The sequence below is a fragment of the Amblyomma maculatum genome, chromosome 7 (genome assembly GCF_055883805.1).
Source record: "Amblyomma maculatum isolate TAMU_Amacu chromosome 7, ASM5588380v1, whole genome shotgun sequence".
Lineage (NCBI taxonomy): Eukaryota > Metazoa > Arthropoda > Arachnida > Ixodida > Ixodidae > Amblyomma > Amblyomma maculatum.
The window spans coordinates 57,193,280-57,212,867 of record NC_139350.1 but is presented as its reverse complement, the minus strand read 5'-3'; the positions used below and the strand labels follow the sequence as shown (position 1 = coordinate 57,212,867).

Sequence of the window (19,588 nt, the reverse complement as noted above, 5' to 3'; positions counted from 1 at the left end):
TAAGTAGGTGGAGTGGGAGGAAGATTTTTAGGACATAAATGAATTTAGGAGCTTTGGTCACTCTTAAATGTCTCATGATGGTAAAACTCTGCAGATGTGCTGGCATATAGTAACTCATTCCATGCCCTGTCCAGTGGCAAACAAGAATGGCCCTTTGAAAGTCGCTCTGCACTTTCAAATTGGTGCAGTGTTACGCAAGCAGAGGAATGAATGTGCTCCTCCTGAGTTGGCGACCCAATATTTTGCAGGTCCATCAGGCATCTACAGGAAGCTTCGCAGACTGATGGCAAGGCTGCCATCAACCTCGAGAAACTCAAGCTGTTTCGGCACTTCTATGTCATGGTGAGTTTGAGAGCGGAAGAAAGAAGTGCGAAGTTTTTTCTGTTGGGGGGATTCAGATTTCTGTTCATGGGCAAATAAACTTTTTGTGAAATTGTGGCATACTGTGGGAAGGGCAGTCTTAGTATAGTGAAGCACAGCAGCAAACAAGATGTTTTATAATCACTGAAATGTTTTTTTTTTTTTCTTCTTGCAGATTGTGTGCTACATCTACTTCACCAGGATCATCGTGTTTCTGCTGAAGGTAAGAACAACTCTATGTTTGGTCATGAGATTTTGACCAGGCAATGACCCGCTTATATGTCTCAAAAGCCCTGTTACTACAAAGTAAAAGATGCAGAAAAAGAAGCCGGAGACAGGGACGTCGTCTTGTTTTCATCTTTTCTTCATGCACTGAGATGTTTGCTAGCTATCGGTGCCAATTAGCCCAGCAAAAGCTTGGTCCCACTGCTGTAACTGTACAGCAGTGTTGATTTTTGCTCCCAGCGGAGAACTCGGTGTGGTCTCTTTGATGAAGTGCCTCTCGTGTGTGCAGATCACGGTGCCGTTCCGGTATGAGTGGCTGGACGAGCTGTTCCGCGAGGGGGCCACGCTCATCTTCTTTGTGCTGACGGGCTACAAGTTTCGGCCCACTCAGTCCAACCCCTACTTCCGCCTCTCCCAGGACGACCAGGAAGAGATGGAGGAAGTGTGAGTGCACTCCCTTGCGTCATTCCGGAAACCCTAATGATTGTGGGTTTCACTAATGGCACAGGCGAAGCCTGCATGTGCGACATGTCAAGGAATATATGCAACCTGCTATTCCATGGATGCAGTGAGTAGTGCTTGAGGCTTTTGAAGTGAGAAAAGAATCTGCACTGTTTAACCTACAGTCCTGCAGTTGAACCTAGTGTGATGAGTGGCAGCTCTATTACGTTAATCCACCCTTCGTCTGTCTCAACCAAATTGCTCACAATGGCTTCAGAAACGCTACCGTGCTATGACGTGGATATGACGCGGCATAATGACTCCTGTCTGCGGTTCTCCTTTCGATTCCTTGTTCGCATACATGTAGTTTCAGCTCGCTTAGATACCGGTTCCCTAACTTCTGCCTCTAATATCTGACACATTCTTATCAGCATACCGCTTGATATCACATTAATCATCTGTCGCTCATAATTGGCCATAAACATAAATATAAACCCCCCTTTGACCAAGCTGTAGAAACGTGGCTTCATGGCTAGGAGTAGTGTGCCTTACTTGGCATCCAAGAGGACTGGAAGGTTGATTCCTTTTTCATCCTTCCATCTCAAATGAACAATCTGAGTTGGCAGCTCTTCTCTTACATCCCATTGACAAGTGAGGGCTCGGCCATGTCACCTGGCAATTACCACCTTCCAGAGCCGTGCTCATGAGTATTACGCTGTGCTTTTCAAGATTGAATCAAGGTCAAATCGGACACATTGTGGCCAGCAACTTTTGCGTTGAGTAGACCTACTGCACAAATATGTACCACCAGAGGGGAATGAAAAGACAGCGCTACAAAGAACTACAGTACAACCCCAGTATTGCAAGCATGTAAAAAAAATGGTAAAATGGTTTGATATAGCCAAAATTCATATTAATAAAGTTTAGTTAAAAGTGCTTGCAAGAGCAGAACTGTTCAGTCATTGAACACATGGTATCTTGGGCAAAGCTGACTGAAAAAACTGTGCCTTAGCTTGGATCCTAAATACAGTCGAGCCCACTTATAACGGCCCCACTTAAGACGAACTTTCGCTTATAACGAACGAGACCGGAGCGACCGCCAAAATATACATTACTTCAATGGCACAAGATCGCACGTATAACGAGCGTCCATGAGCGCTGCCGATCGGTTACAGTGAACGGACGGCATAAACCCGGCGCCCCGATACGAGATAACGATGGGCTCCCATCCCTTTTGGTCTGTTTTCGCAATCCTCCTCGCAAGCGAGCTACCCTTTGCTCACCGACGCGCTCTGCCTACGAGTGTCGGCGCGTGGTGTGGCCTGCCACGCTGCCGCCCCTCCAAACCACGCTGCTGCCCCTCCTCGCAACTCCGCTCCCCTCTCCTCTCGCCGCCCCTCCTCGCAACTCCGCTCCCCTCTCCTCTCGCCATTCCCTTGTCTTCACCTGTCTCCACGGCGCCGGCCGCCGGCATAGTCTTCGAAGTTTCGTCGTTTCGTTTCCTGGCTGTTCCATTGAGTGGCCATGCCAGGGGCGCGGAGCGCCAGGAGGCAGGCCTCTCCATACGCTAGCGGTTGTACTGTTTGCACGGGCAGACTGAATGCGCAGCGGCGCAGTACGGCGGTGACGGTTCGTGGCCTCCGAGATTTGCGGAGGTAATCTCGGAGGCCATGGGCGGTTGAAAGTAACTACGGTAGGAGCCAACAGGTGGCAACACTGACGCTCAGGGATGCCTCTCATTGGTCTCCCCGCTGCATACCATGCCCCGCTGTGTGTCCGTTCCGTTCCATTCCTTAGGCACTTCCTCGCTTGCCTCGCGTGATTGTCGCACGTGCGCACGTGCTCCGTCAGTTGCGGCGCTTTGTTGTCATTTTCGTGTGTGTGGTGTGAGCGCTTCGTCTGTCGGGCCTGAGTCGTATAATGCGGGATGGCAGACGGGAATTGCCTGCCTCCAGCGGTCAAGAAACGAAAAGCGCTGGACATGGCAACGAAGCGAGCAATTGTGACGGAACTGTCTCAAGGTGCTAAAAATTGCGAGCTGGTGAAGAAGTACAACGTGTCGAAATCAACCATCTCGACAATTCTGAAGAATAAGGAAAAGATCGCCAGCTCCGACGCCAACACAGCGGACAGAAAGCACCTGCGGAAGGCCACCTATGCGGACGTAGAGGATACGCTGCTGAAGTGGTTCGTTGACGCACGGGCTCGCAACATTCCGATAAGTGGACCAATGATGCTGGGCAAAGCCAAAGACTTCGCATTCCTACTAGATTTTCCCGACTTCTGCCCAGGCAATGGCTGGCTACATCGGTTCAAAGTGCGGCATGGGATAGTTTTTAAATCGATTGTCGGTGAGGCGCGTTCGGTAAGTGACCAGGACGTTGCCAATTGGCTTGCAACAAACCGAGCCATTATTGCAAGCTACGCGGAGCAGGATGTGTATAACGCAGATGAAACTGCATTATTTTATCAGATGCTTCCAGACAAGACGCACTCCATGAAAGGGGAGTCATGCGCTGGCGGTAAACACAGTAAAGTGCGCGTTACAGTTCTTCTGTGCACTAATATGAATGGCAGCGACCGGCGCATGCCGTTTGTAATCGGAAAATCCAAGAAGCCACGTTGCTTTCGGAACCATGTACCCGTGCGCTACAGGCACAATACTAAGTCCTGGATGACACGGGATTTATTCGCAGAGTGGCTGGGCAAGTTTGACCGCGACATGCAGAGGCAAAGCAGGCGCGTGCTGCTGTTGCTCGACAATTGCTCAGAGCACCACGTGCAAACGTCTCTGACGGCAGTGACTGTACTTTTCCTGCCACCCAATACCAGTTCTAAAGTGCAGCCTCTTGATTTGGGCATAATACGCTCCTTTAAGGCATTGTATAGGCGCCGCATTGTGCAGCGCTTGCTCATCACCGTTGACCGTCCGGCCGCTAACTTGCCACTCCGAGTTTCATTGTATTCAGCCCTTGAGATGGTGAAGGCGGCCTGGGCGGAGGTGACGACCGCTTGCGTGCAAAACTGTTTCCGCAAGGCCGGCTTCGTCGACACAGTACCGGACGTCGGGCCTGATGCCTCCAATAATGATGATTCCGGCGGCAATTTGTGGCAGCGCGTCGTCGACTCCGACATGGGAGGCCCTGGCATTGGTTGGCAGGATTTTATTTCTGCGGATGAAGACGCGGCTATTGCGGAACCGTGCACGGACGAAGACATCGTTTCTGAAGTGCGGGCCAAGAGCGACGCGGAAGAATCAGATGAAGATGAAACGTCTGAGCCAGCACCCGTAAGCACATCTGTAGCAATGGGCTACATAGAGGGCCTCAGACAACTTGTCTATGCCAAGGGACTCGGCGAAGAGCACGCTAGTGCTTTAAATAAACTGGAGACCGCCCTCATCGCATCTGCACTGCAGAAACAGACGAGCATCACAGACTTTTTTGCTAAGAAATAAATTTCGTGTTTTGACCGCCAACGTTTTTTTTTTCTCTCTTTTTTAGTTCGTGGTCCAGTTACTATAAACTTCGGGATATAACGAACGGACGCCGCGTGACGCTCAGGTTCGTTATAAGCGGGCTCGACTGTATAACCATTCTTTAGGTGTAACCTTTATAGATTATGAGAAAGCATTTGACTTGGTCAAAACCGTAACAGTCGAGGAGGCATCGTGGAGCCAAGGTGTAGAAGCACCATACATATAAATCTGTTTATAAATCGTATATTAAAATTTCACAGCCACTATAGTGCTACATAAAGAATGTGATGAAATCGTAATGGGGAAGGGTTTAACGGGAAAGGAGATAGCCTTTTTGGTGCTTCTTGTGTACAAAAGTATTCAGAGGCCTGGACTGGGAAGAGTCGGGATAAGAGCTAATGGAGAATACCTTAGTAATCTGCCATTTGCAGATGACCTTGCTTTGCTAAGTAATTTGGGGGGCGAAATACAAAGCATCACTAGTGGCCTGAGCAGACAGCAGAAAGCTTAATGTGCAGAAAATGTAATACAGTCAAACCTCGCTATAACGAATACTGATATAGCGAATTATCGGATACAACAAACTAAAATCAAAGTTTGGTTGGTCTATGATTTATTGTTATGGGAGTTCTTTCTGTATAACGAAAGAAAAATTTGATGCTAGATTGGTTATAACGAAGCAAGTTTTTGCATTAAAACGGCAAAAAATGCGCAAAGGAGCCGGAAAAAACATCCAAGAAACAATTTTTCAATCAATCGAGACGCCCGCCGCAGAAGTGTTTTAAATCTTTCGTGTGCTGCGTCACTTAGCGGCGGCAACAAAAACTACCACCACTACCACCAACGGCTTATGGCCTCCAAGATCACACCCCCGTGTGCAGTGATCTCGGAGGTTATGAATGGCCATGGCCGAACTCGGGCGCTGCCGCCGAAGTGTGTTCAAATCGCCCGCGTGTTCGCGTGCCACGGCATCTAGCGGTGGCAACAAAAACTAGTACCAATGGGCTATGGCCTCCAAGATCACACCTCCGCGCACGGTGATCTCGGAAGTCATGAACGGCCATTGCCAGGCTCGAGCGTCACCGCCGCCCCTGCCATGCCTCTGCCACTGTGACCTACCCGTGCAAGCGCGCCACACTTCCAGAGTCCATTGGCTCCATTGCGCAAATTGTGTGCAGGGTTAACGTCCATTCTTAGTATTCATTTTTGCTCTCCAACGGAGAATGAAAGGTGAGATTTCATGCTTATAACCAAGCTTTTATTTTTTTTTAATTGTGCGTTTTCGCACCTTTGTGTTGTCCATATTAGTGCGCATTTTGTTGTGTTTTATTAGCAGATTTACAGGAATTTGGGTGCGCACTTTTATAACGAAGATTGAATATAACAAACTAATTTTCGCGCCCCATATTGTAACCCGCGCTAACCGTGTCAGTTCTGGAGGGAGAAGAAGACGAAGTTCTGCGGAGTGCGCGTGGTTCTGGGACGCCGCTGCTTTTGCCTGGTGAAGCGCCTGCTCTCTGCCTCCTGTGCCTCAACCCCGTCCTTTGACCCTGTCCTTCTGGACTGCCGTCCGGGTAGCGATAGAACCCGTGACATTCTGGTGGAGGTGCGGGGTAAATGCAGCACAGCCCCTCAAAACCCGCTACTCTGAGTTCGCCCCCAAGTCTCAGCCGCCGCCCCTTCGACGAGGAGGCCGAGATACGTGCCAGCCGGCGACTTCAAGGACTTGCTCCTGAATTTGGTCTGTTGCCGAACTCCGGCTCTCCACAACTTACAATGGCCCGGAGTACCACGACCCAATGTCAACAGACGGACTCGTTTCTCGCACCGTCCGTGGTGTACCTACCGATGGCACCTCGAGCGGCTGCCACATTCCATGGCGATGCCTCCGAAGATGTGGAGGATTGGCTGGAGCAGTACGAACGTGTGGCCCGCCACAATGGCTGGAATGCCGACAACTGTCTTCAGAATTTGTATTTCTGCCTGGACAGTACGGCTCGGCACTGGTTCGAAAACCACGAGGCCTCCCTTACATCCTGGGACACCTGTAAGGAAGAGCTGCGACGGACGTTCGCCAATCAGTATCGGCGACAGCGAGCAGAAGACCTTCTGCAAACACGAGTACAACGACCCGACGAAACTGTAACGAGTTTTGTTCAAGACGTCCTACGACTTAGCTCCCGTGCCGACGCCCGTGCCACCGAGGAAAAAAAGGTGCGTGCACTCATGCGGGGCGTCAAGAGTGACATTTTCGGCGGGCTTATTCGTGATCCGCCGACTACAGTGGCACAATTTGTAAATGAGGCGACGAACATTGAGCGAGCCTTGGTTACGCGAGCGGACCATTATCGTCGCCTTGCTGGAGGTCCCAGCGTTTCGAACCTTTCAGCTGCTCGTTTCCCTGTTGGTTCCCTTGACACCGCAAGCCTACGCAAGATCATCCGCGAAGTTGTACGCGAGGAAATACGGCAGCTGCTTCCACCTGCTGATGGTACGGCATCCTGCGCCCTCACGGATGCTGTCCGCGAAGAAGTACAGCGTGCCCTTTATCCACAGTGCTCCGTTGCTTCTTCACCTACTCAGCCCCCTACTCAGCCCATTGAGACTTACGCGTCCGTTGCTAGTCGCCCGCCGCCGCAGCAGCCACCACCGCCGCCTGCTCGTCGACAGTACTTGCCTGCACAACCCCGTACCCCTGTGTACGATCTTCGTCCGCAGCAGCAATGGATGAGCAAGGCTGACGTGTGGAGGACAACCGACCAACGCCCACTATGCTTCCACTGCGGAGAAGCAGGCCACGTCTACCGTCGCTGCCCTTACCGCGAGCTTGGTCTTCGCGGTTTCCAGCGGAATGCTCCCCGCCCGGAGTTCGGCGAGCAACCCCGCGACATCGCGGATTATCTGCGCCGTTCACCACCACCCGACCGGTCTTCACGTCGCGACCTTCGCTCGACACCGTCCCGCCGATACGATTCTCCCCTTCGCAGCAATCAACGGCAAAGCCTGTCCCCTCATCGGGAAAACTAAGCCCGGCGACGTCTGGAGGTGACGTTGCCGAACCCGTTCCTGTTAAAGAGCCTCCACGTTTTTCGCCCCGCTCCACCACGCGACCCGACGATCAACCCGACGACCTTCCCGACGAATTTTGCGCCAAACTTCTCGCCGAACTTCCCGCCGAGCTTCCCGCCGAGCTTTCCGACGAGCTTTCTGACGAACTTCAAGACGAACTCCCCGACGGAGCTTCCGACGACCGTCGCGCCACAGTGTAAATAACCTCGATGTTGTGATCGACGGATACGACGTGACGGCACTCGTTGACACTGGTGCAGACTATTCTGTTATGAGTGGGGAGCTATGCCGCCGACTTCACAAGGTAACGACGCAGTGGGATGGCCCCGATATCAGAACCGCTGGAGGCCACCTCGTGAGACCAATCGGCAGATGCACTGCTCGTATTGAGATTAACGGTCTCAGGTGCCCGGTTACCTTTGTTGTACTATCGAAATGTTCCAGAGACATTATTCTCGGAATGGATTTTTTGAGTGATTGCAGCGCTGTAATCGACTTTACCGACCGCCGCCTCACGCTTCGTCAACCTCGATATACCTCGGCGCAAACAAAGCCCCAAGTTTGCACGGCACGCGTCTTGGCGGAGCACGTAACCGTACCGCCCCAGTCTAGCGTATTTCTCCCTGTCATGTCCGACCACGTTGCTTCTGGCGAAGTTCTGCTGGAAGGAAGTGCTCAGCTGCTTCTTGAACGGGGTCTTGGTGTTGCTCGAGGTATCGCGCAGCTGGATACTGGCTGCGTACACGTCCTAGTCACCAACTTTTGTGGCACTCCACAGCGCCTTACGAAAGGCACGGCTCTCGGTACCATGGAGAACATTACCGCTCCTATTCAAGTTGTTGCCCTGTCCGAAGGTGCTTTCTCCTCCTCTTCGCAGCAGAACGATGCACCTTTGGGTGTAAGCATTGCACCTAATCTCTCTGTGAGCGGGAGGGCCAAATTGATAGCGCTGCTTGCAGAATTCCAAGACTGCTTCTCTACGTCATCCGGAGTTCGCCAGACGACCATTGCCAAACACAGAATAATTACCGATGACGCTGCTCACCCTGTTCGTCAGTCGCCTTACCGAGTTTCTTTCAAAGAACGTGAAGTTATTCAGAACCAAGTGCAAGAAATGCTGGCCGACGATATAATCCAACCCTCGCACAGCCCATGGGCAGCTCCAGTGGTACTAGTAAAGAAAAAGGATGGCACTCTTCGATTCTGTGTTGACTATCGCCGTCTCAACAACGTCACCAAGAAGGATGTTTATCCCCTTCCTCGTATTGATGACGCACTTGATCATCTACGACATGCCCGTTACTTTTCATCCATAGATCTGAAAAGTGGCTACTGGCAAATCGAAGTGGATGAGCGTGACCGAGAGAAGACTGCTTTTATCACCCCGGATGGTCTATATGAGTTTAAAGTGATGCCGTTCGGCCTCTGTACCGCCCCAGCAACCTTTCAGCGCGTTATGGACACCGTCTTGGCCGGACTGAAGTGGCAAACTTGTCTGGTCTACCTTGACGATGTTGTAATCTTCTCAAGCACGTTCTCCGATCATCTTCTTCGCCTGAGAGCAGTACTACAAGCTATGAGAAGCGCAGGCCTCACTCTGAAGCCAACAAAGTGCAAGTTTGCCTACGATGAATTAAAATTTCTTGGCCACGTCGTCAGTAGCGCGGGTGTTCGTCCAGATCTCGATAAAACAGCCGCCGTCGCCTCCTTTCCTACACCATCGGACAAGAACGCCGTACGGAGGTTTCTGAGCCTCTGTGCTTACTATAGGCGCTTTGTTCCCAATTTTTCTCATGTCGCTGCACCGCTTACTCATCTCACGAAAGAGAACGTCGCCTTCCAGTGGTCGGATGAACAGCAGCGTGCATTCGACCGCCTTAAACAAAGCTTACAGACCTCCCCTGTACTCGGGCATTTTGACCAGGACGCCGAGACTGAAGTTCATACAGACGCCAGCAACAAGGGCCTCGGAGCCGTGCTCATTCAAAAACAGAACGGGACCGAGCGTGTAATCGCTTACGCAAGTCGAACATTATCGAAGGCGGAGACTAACTACTCGACCACTGAAAAAGAATGCCTCGCGGTAGTTTGGGCGATTAATAAGTTCAGACCCTACTTGTACGGACGCCCATTTCAGGTGGTTACCGACCATCACTCTGTGTTGGCTCAGCACTCTGAGAGACCCTTCAGGACGACTTGCACGGTGGGCCCTTCGGTTGCAAGAATTCGATGCTACAATAGTTTATAAGTCCGGTCGCAGGCACACGGATGCTGACTGCCTCTCCAGAGCCCCTATAGAATCAGTATCTGACGGTCAAGACGACGAGTATGAAGATGCTTTTATAGGTACCATAAGCACGGTCGATATGGCAGCGCGGCAGCGACACGACACTGAACTCCGTGAAGTAATCGCCCATCTGGAAGGTCAAGAAGGCACCATTCCACGCGTCTTGCGCGTTCTGCCCGCATTACGTCTTTGCAACAATGTGCTATACAAAAAGAGCTTCGCAGCGAGTGCGAGGTCTTGGCTACTGGTTATTCCGGCTGACCTGCGTAATGAAATTATGGACGCCTGTCATGACGACCCAACTTCCGGGCATTTGGGATACAGCCGAACACTCGCACGAATTCGTTCCAAGTATTACTGGCCTCAACTTGCTAAGACTGTTCGTCACTATACCAGGACCTGCCGCGAATGTCAAAGACGTAAGACTCCGCCCGTACAACCCGCAGGACATCTTCACCCCATTCCGCCGCCTATGACTCCGTTCCAGCAGGTAGGCATGGACCTGCTCGGACCTTTTCCTACGTCCAACTCGGGACACCGCTGGATTGCTGTTGCTACGGATTACCTCACACGGTATGCCGAATCGCGAGCTTTACCTTCTGCAACAGCGGCTGATGTAGCGAAGTTTTTCGTCGAGTCCATCGTCCTCCATCACGGTGCTCCCGAAGTCTTGATCACAGATCGCGGTGCCGCGTTCGTGTCCCAGCTAATGGCAGAGATCTTGCGTTTAAGCAACACGCACCACCGCAAAACTACCGCATACCACCCCCAAACGAATGGGCTCACAGAGCGCCTTAATAAGACTATGGCCGACATGATATCTATGTATGTGGACGTCGAGCACCGTACATGGGACGATATTCTTCCCTACGTAACTTTCGCTTATAACACCGCAACTCAGGAAACAACCGGGTTTTCGCCGTTCCGCCTGGTGCATGGCCGAGAGGTGATTACCATGCTTGACGCCATGCTTCCCCATGAGCCGGAGGCCTACTCTTACGACGATGTCCAACTGGTAACCCAGCACGCAGAAGAAGCCTGACAGTTGGCACGACTACGCATCCAAGACCGCCAGCACGTCGATGCACGCAGGTACAACCTCCGGCATCGTGAAGTTAATTTTGCACCTGGTGATAAAGTGTGGGTGTGGACTCCCGTTCGCCGTCGCGGTCTCAGCGAGAAGCTGCTAAAACGTTACTTTGGTCCATACGAGGTCGTTCGCCGTATAAGCGACGGGAATTACGAGGTGATTCCGATTGTTCCGAGCACATCTCGTCGGCCCCCTCATCCTGAAGTGGTGCATGTTGTTCGCCTCAAAACTTACTGTGAACGCTAGAACCACGTATTCTGACTCTGAGCTGTGCTCGATTTAACGTTTCAGTAACGCTGGAGCGCGCATCGGGACGATGCGCCTTTCAGGGGGAGGAGTAGTGTAACCCGCGCTAACCGTGTCAGTTCTGGAGGGAGAAGAAGACGAAGTTCTGCGGAGTGCGCGTGGTTCTGGGACGCCGCTGCTTTTGCCTGGTGAAGCGCCTGCTCTCTGCCTCCTGTGCCTCAACCCCGTCCTTTGACCCTGTCCTTCTGGACTGCCGTCCGGGTAGCGATAGAACCCGTGACAATATTACTTCGTTATAACGAGGTTTGACTGTACAGTAGAACCTCAGTAATATGAATCTCACGGGGTCGCGAAAAAATTCGTATTATCAAAACGAAAAAAAATAAGTATGCAGAAGCATAGAAAGGCAGTCGCACATATCTGTTTACGTTCGAGAAGGTTTATTACGGCCGCGTGCTCACTGCTTGCCACTCGCGGCGCATGCAGCACGACAGTTAATCGCGACGTCAGCAACGCGCGGGCCGCGTGCCTCTACAGGCTTCTCGCGGCACGACAAGAAATGCCGACATGACAGCCGCACGGCGCCGCAGACTGCTCACAATGCGTACAGTGCGATTAGCGGTCGCAATGTTATGTGCAGCCCATGCGCGCCCGCCGCATGCGCCGCCGACTATTACTCACGGCCGCGAGCCGCTGCAAACATTTCGTGGTGGGGAAAGCAATCGCGATGCAAGCGATGTACGGTCCGCCCACCTCTGCGTACTTCTCGCGACACATACAGCACGACTGGAGGTGACGACATGCAGGCCGCGCCGTGCCGCAAACTGCTCACGGATCGCCATCGCGGAGCCAGCGATGTCCGGTCTGTGCGTACCCTCCGCGTAGGCCGCCATCAGCGGCGGCGGTTGTGACGTCTGCTGTTTGTGGGCCACGCGCCGCTGAAAGCTTTCCACGGCGTAAGCCCAACAGAAAATCGTGATGTCGGCGAGGTGCGGACCACACGTCACCGCAAACTGCTCATGATGCGTACATACAGCGCGGCTGGCGATCGCGGAGTCAATGATGTTGCGGGCAGTGCGTAGTGCTCAAGGTTGCAGTTGCAGTTCACGTGTTCATATCATCCGTAGTGGCGCGGGAGAGTGTTCGGACCATCTGAAATTTTGCTCATTATACACAGTACACTCAGGCCGAGGAATTTCGCGAATTCGTATCACCGAGATTTTACTGTATTCAGTAGTCTTAGAAGGGATCAGCAGTTTGGAAGACTCTTTTGTATTACTGATTTATAAGATTTCCCGGGTCATACGCTGAAAGTTGCGGGCATTAATTTATTCGTTACCGCGAAAAAATGGCCGATTTTTGTATGTCTCAGAATATATTTTTTTGCCAATGCAAATAATACTGCAGCACACGTTGCAGCATACAAAATTGCACATAATACAACGCTCTTTCCAAAAACATAAGCTTTATTAGAGAACACGCAAAAAGATGGGAAAATTGCCATTTTTGTGGCGAGTTGATAAAAATAAAATAGAAAAGGCACGATATCTATAGATGCATTATTAACAAAGGAAGTTTAGAATATGCATATTGAAGATAATGACCCAGGAACACTGTGTAAAAAAACAAGTTACCTGTACAGCGCCATTCTTTAGCTACATAAAAAATACAGGTGAAAACAGCCTCATTTTTCATGCCATGCGGTGAAGTAGTTCATGGTTTTCGTGAGGCACCAAACACTAAAACTGCTGCAAATTGGCTGTAGAGGCCGGGTGGACATGCGGCGGACACTCAGGAGGGTGTTTTCGTGGAATAAAACCACCTGGACTCAGAATCAAAGCTCACTAGTGAATAAGTGGCACTATTTTTGGGTAATTATCACCACTCAGAACCGTCAGATAACGAAGCCGACAATATGGTTTGATATTTTACTTGCTGAAAGTCTTTTAATCACAAAAATTTGGTGTTAATGCTGCATTGCCATGAGTGGCAGGCTTTTTTTTTTCTTCCAAGTACGGCCGCCACGTCCTCTTCCACAGCAACACATGCACATTAGTTCTCAAAGAGGTCCATCAAAAATCAGAATGTCACCAGAGCAGGAAATTTAAACTGGTTCTACAAAAGCAGCACCCAGACTAACCACTGGGCGGGCTGTGTCCGAGAAACAATTCCAACATTTTGAAATCGGCAATTTAAAGCATCGATCAGCGGTAATCAATTTGAATAGGTATGATACGGAAATAATTAAAACTTTACCATAGAATTAGACTGCCTTTTTTCCGATTGATGCATTCCCGGATAACACAATGTTCTGGCTACTACGTTCAAAATTTTGACAAATTGTGGTCGTATAGTATGCTTAGTTATTGACCGCACAGGTGCTAACATACAAGCAGGTCAAACCGGGGGGAACGCGGCATGAAGAGCTGAATTGAAAACCAGCGACAGTCACCCATCTTTGGGGCTTCTCTGCGGTGCCTGGGTGCAACGGGGCAAAGCATCTTAGATTGACATCGTGTGAACGTATGAGGGGGTCGTTCCCATGGAGACGCAGCACGAATTTGAGAAACACAGCATAGTCCTCTCAGCGCTTAATCTGAAAACTGCAATCACGTAAATCAGCACAAAAAGCGTGAATGTGGTGACAGGTTGCCTTTGCAATGGCTTTCCCATAGTGCAATACTGTAAGGTAAGGGAGTGAAGCATGCGGAAACAGTGACAAAGTGATTGCTGCTCGTCATTGTCTGTGGACCAGATGTGTTACTAAATCTCTTCCACACCAAAGACTGTAACTGCAGACTAATTCTCTGAGTACTAGCAGTTCATAATTTATGTTAATAAATGACTTTGTACCGCATTGAGCAGTTATATATATATATTTTTTTTTTCAAAATTAGGTGGTCTTGATTATGTGCTTTCAGAGATAAAATTTTAATTTTTCGCAGTTAAAAGAAAAGCGCCAGCAAGGTTTTAGTGACAGTAGGCAATGATCACAAATCCTGGCCGTGAGAGTGAATTAAGTTAGAAGAATAAGAAAGTGGTAGTTTATTTGTCAGGTACTTTCAGATCATAAAGGCAGTTTACTAATGTTCTGCAAGAGAAAAGTATATAACAGCTGTATCTTCCTGTACTCTCCTATGGGGCGGAAACACACAAACTAGAGAAAGAAGTTCATTCTAAATTTATGACAGTTTAATGAGCTATTGAGAAGAAAGTGCTATGTGCAACGTTGAAAGGCAGGAAGAGAACAGAGTGGTCCAACGAAGACATGTGAATTAATGATAGTGTAGCCAAGATAAACAAGGATAAATGGCCATGGGCAGGGCACATAAGGAAAAGGGAAGGTGACCGATGTTTGTCAAGGGCGCGTGATGAGTGGCTTCAAAGAAAGAGAACTTAGTGTTCAAATGCTGTCCACTACCGCAAAATTGTTTTAACGTAGGACAGCGGCAAACACTTTTTAAAGCAAACGATGCTAAAAGCTGGCGTCATGATCTCGGCTGACTGCATGCTTTTATTCATGATTGACAGACGTATGTATGGGCTTAAATGAAATTTTGACTGTCACACAAAAATTCAAACTTTTTCCACCGCAAGGAACCCTCCCCCAAACTGATGTCATTTTTCAAAGAAAAATAAAAAAATAATGGGTTCATGACGCGAGAATGTATGATAGTCGCTGTTAATAGCGTGACCGTGTGTCATCTGTCATCTTCCTTTTGTTTTGTTTTGGCTTATAAGGGCATGGACAAATGATTGATATCTTCTGACTCTATTGTAGATAGTCTTCTCACTCTGCCAGATTTTTTTGTCTGATGAAGGTTCCACCTCTGTTGACAACTCTACAACAGGATATGCTACGAATGACAAAACTGGCCCAGACAATAATTAACTTTGTAAAAGCCATGTTGTGCTCGCAGTCACGCAAAATTACCAGGCAGGATTTTTATTGGGGATGTGGTACACACCCTAGTACCCTGCTATTGCAACCCATGGGGCTGCATCGCTAGCTTGTGCCAAGTGTTTTTAACAGTCAGCACATGTTATTAAAGAACCCCAGGTGGTCGAAATTTCCGGAGCCCTGCACTACGGCCTCTCTCATAGCCTTAATCGATTTGGGACGTTAAATCCCATATACCAAACCTGCCGCCCATACACAATTGTTTTACAGTGGACACTTCCCGAATGGGGGACCCCGACTTAAAGACCTAAAACTAGTTAAAACTTGTCATGAGATTATGCTAAAAATAAGAATGTCTTGCCTAATAGTGTATAGACTGAATACTCCAATAGCCAAAAAACAAGCATTTGTCATTTTAATTTGTCATTGAATATTTCATCACATAAAACAAATTCAAGTGTTGTTTAGTAGCGAAACACTGCCATTTTCGGCAAGGTCCACTATGTGACAACGTTCTTCTACTGAACATGAAGTGTCAGCATGCATCGCACTGCATGGATTAGTTTGCTTTTCATGTGGGGTGCGGAGTATGTGTAGTACTAGTTTCTTTGTTGAAGTGGAAATAATCGAGTCTCTTCATTGTTAATTGTAACGCACAAGCCATAGTCACACGAGCCATTGTTAGCTTCTATGGTGGCAGCCACTGCACCATTTCCGCACCCACCATTGAGGAGCTGCGCAGTTTTTCTGAACTTTTCTTGTACTGGATCTGCAGGAGATCTGCACTTTTTGAAACAAACGGCATCGTTCAGCGGATGCCATGTTGCACTGCTGGAATGAATGGCAAAGTGGAGCGCAATGAGAACTAGTTCATGTAGTGCAGATGAATTGAATAGACCTGTCTGTACTTTGTTTTTTGTATGATATTTTTACCTACGCTCAATCACCATCATGCACAGCAATTATAGTTTCTAGCATCAGGTTGCTTAAAATTGGCACATGGACTCATATTAAAATTCTCAGTAAAATTTTCCTACGGTATCTCTAACAAAACTGTTGTGGAACCAACCACTTCCCATTGCGCCGAAATGAATGGCCGCTTAAAATCTAGCATTTGGTCCGTTCAATTGTTTCTATTTCTTTTCACGGGGGGTCCTATATAGCTTATGTAGCATTGCAGCACACTCAAGAATGGTCTCTGGTGGTTGATTGCAGGCTGACACAGACGGGGCTGACGGAGAATGTATCCAAGACGCTGCGGAACCGAGACATCCACGATGAGAAGGGCCTGACGGCCACCAAGCGAGAGAGCAGTCACGAGTATGACTGAAAAAGCACCAGATGCCATGTGAACCTTCCTACTGACTGTGTCTGATGCCCATTCTCGTTGCTTTCTTTCTTGGTGTCCACTTGCTCTTTCCTCTTTGTGCTTCGTGTTTTTTGTCTGAAAGATTGTGCCTAGGTGTACTGATTTTTTTGTTGCATTATTATTGTATTTTTTTCTCACTCACAATCATTGTCTGCCATATCGCAAGAGCTGGAGAGAGAGAAGACAATGAGGATGTACATGCGAGCTGCATAGGCGAAACATGGGGCACTCGTATAATTTTTTGGGTACTTGTTTTTCATCCCTGAATGTTGTATGCTAGGAACGCACATTGTTTGGTGTTCACGGATGCACTCACGTTATATCTTCTGGTAGGCTGTTGTCTAGCTGTTTGCTGCTTCTCAATCTTGTTGGTTATGTATATTGCTGTATTATATAGCTTATGTTGTCGCAGTGGAGCTTGACAGTGGGTATTGCTCACTGTTTGTTTATAATTTAAAGCACACCTTCATGACCTGCACTGTTCGAGGATACAGTACAGTGTAGCAAGGCACCGGGTCTTTATGGCACCCCTTGGTGGGTGCCCCCATCTGCCTAGACGGCCAATATTATGAGTAATATAAGTATGCGCTCGATTCTCGTAGTACATGGCTAGACGTAGCGTGCCACGTCTGCTTAGGGCACCGACACTGGACGAAGGATCTCACGCTCCCTCTCATCTGTGTTGAATTTATGTCCAAATAAAGAACACCATTCGAAACTATTTTCTTACTTTAGTGGCTGCTGCAGTATGTGTTTTGGGTTGTGGTCATCAAGGTATGAATTGAAAAAAAACAAGATACAGGAATATTCGAGTTGAATACATTGAGTCATGGTATGTCGCCAGTGGATGATGCTTATCATTAGTGCAGCCCTCCTCTGAGCGTGCGTTTTGAGTATCTGGAAAGTCAGCTATGTGGGCTCGAACATAGCTGTAAGCCACAGCCATGTTGACACAATGTAATGTGGCAGTTCATACCTTTTTCTCAGCAGGACCAGTGGGAGAACAGATGTGTTAACTAGGACTGAACGAAGGAGAATTGCCAAACTCTGGTGGGTTTTTAGTTGGACTCTATGCCAAGATCTGCAATCATGTGGCCCCTGGCCTCTGCTTGCTAAAGCATTCTGTGATTTGGCCGGGCATGCACTGTTGTGGCCATATGAAAGTCAAGCGAAAGCAAAGACGGCAGCTGTACTACTGTTTCAGCAACACTGGTACTGCTTTTGCATTTTTTAGTTTATTCTGGTATGGGTCAAGTGTGGTTGGTAGGCACTATAGTCTGGCAGGATTTTTTTTTTTTTCCTCTTGAAAAAAAGGACTTGCATATTAAGGCAGTGTCTGTGTGGCATCCTTTTTTGTACGAGGGGATCCTCATCCACGGCTGGCAGTCTGGATGGATGGCGTTTTCAAGTTATGAAAACACTTTGAAAACTTTATCAGAGAGTGGCAAAAATTTGCTTAGAGTGCCAGAAAGGTGGAACTAAGTTGCTCAAGTGGAGTGCCAGCACGTATCGCTTACATTTTTTGTTGCACTTTACCACTTTACTGGAAAGCTCGGGATAGTCTGGAAAAATGCATAGTCGAATGCCATGCAAAACAACGGGATGTAGCAAAGAGGACAAAGCACAGGAACAGACGGTCACCTGAAGGTCTGTAATTGCAACAAGGAGCCAAAAGAGTGGTTACGTGTGTCAATGTACTTTCCACATGTCAATCGTCGTGCTTATTTGTTGATATGCCATAATGTAGGCCATTTGCACTTCGAAGAGGCTTCTTTTTAATGTGCAAAAAGCAAGGCCCCATGCATTGTGCAATGTCTGTGCACGTTCAAAAATGCAAGTGGTCAAAATTTCCAGCGCTCTTCACTACGGCGTCCTCGTAGCCTGAGTCGCTTTGGCTTAAACCCTATAAGCCATAAATCTACCATACTGATGCAAGGGGAACCGATTCATGCTAAGATTATCAGTAATGATTAAATGAGAATGGCCACATTCATTGACCTGATACTGTGCTGCTTGAGTCTGAACAAGACCCGATAAGTTTCTAACAGCAGGCAGTGCAGTTTCACAGTTTTCAGTGCAAATGAATTAAACTGCCATGCTCTCAGAACAGTGTTCATAGTACACAGTTACTCTGTTAGAAAATGCTGAGGTGGTGTTCTGCCACAAGCAGCCGCATGTCGGATATATCCTTGAAGCCTTTCTCATTGCCATACAGCCTTGGCACATGCATCAGCTGCCCTTGCATCAACCTCTTCACATCAGAGCACACAAATCTCTAAAATAGTACACTGATGTTTTACTGTTGATTCTTTCATGAGCAGTGCAGTTGCAGACAATTTAATCACAGCTGTCTGCCTTGGTGAATATATTCATCATTTGTCTTCTCCGATAGGTTGTGCATGACGTTAAAGTATGGAATTTTAGAGCCGAGAAAGCCAACGCATGCATTCGCAGTGGTTAGGGCGCTTGACTACCGTGTCCAAGGACGCGGGATCGAATCCCTGCCTCGGCAGCCGCTTTTTGATGGAGGCGTAAAGCTAGGCGCCCGTGTGCTGTGCGATGTCGGCACACATTAAAGAACCCCAGGTGGTCGAAATTTCCGAAGTCCTCCACTACGGTGTATCTCGTAGCATTAGTCGCTTCGGGACGTTAAACCCCAAAACCAAGCCAAACCATTTTTTTTTTTTGCATATGCTACAGCGTTTAAGGGTTCGCCATTTTGTATACCGCTACAGACATGTACTCACCTATGGGGCTGAAACGTGGAGGCTAACCAAGAGAGTTCTACTTAAGTTGAGGACAACCCAGAGGGCTATGGAACGAAAAATGGTAGGGGTAACATTAAGAGATAGGAAGCGTGCAGATTGGGTCAGAGAAATAACTCAAGTTACCGACATTCTAGTGGAAATTAAGAAGAAGAAATGGACATGGGCAGGACATGTAGTGCGAAGAGAGGATAACCGATGGTCTCTGAGGGTAACAAACTGGATTCCAAGGAAAGGAAAGCGTAGCAGGGGGCGGCAGAAAGTTAGGTGGGCGGATGAGATTAAGAAGTTCGCAGGGGTCAAGTGGATGCAGCTAGCACAGAACCGGGTTAAGTGGAGAAATATGGGAGAGGCCTT

General features: G+C 48.7%; 1 protein-coding gene across 1 annotated transcript in view; it reads left to right on the top strand.

Annotated features, from left to right (window-relative positions):
• LOC146183320 (protein GPR107) overlaps positions 1–17,195 on the top strand; it is a 107,108-nt gene extending 89,913 nt beyond the window's left edge. Inside the window, exons 13-16 of the mRNA XM_084609111.1 lie at positions 249–342; positions 536–583; positions 875–1,029; positions 16,313–17,195. Of these exons, the coding sequence (XP_084465237.1) occupies positions 249–342; positions 536–583; positions 875–1,029; positions 16,313–16,427 (412 nt within the window). The 3' untranslated portion in view covers positions 16,428–17,195. The remainder of the gene's footprint in view (positions 1–248; positions 343–535; positions 584–874; positions 1,030–16,312) is intronic.
• Positions 17,196–19,588: the final 2,393 nt, after the last annotated feature.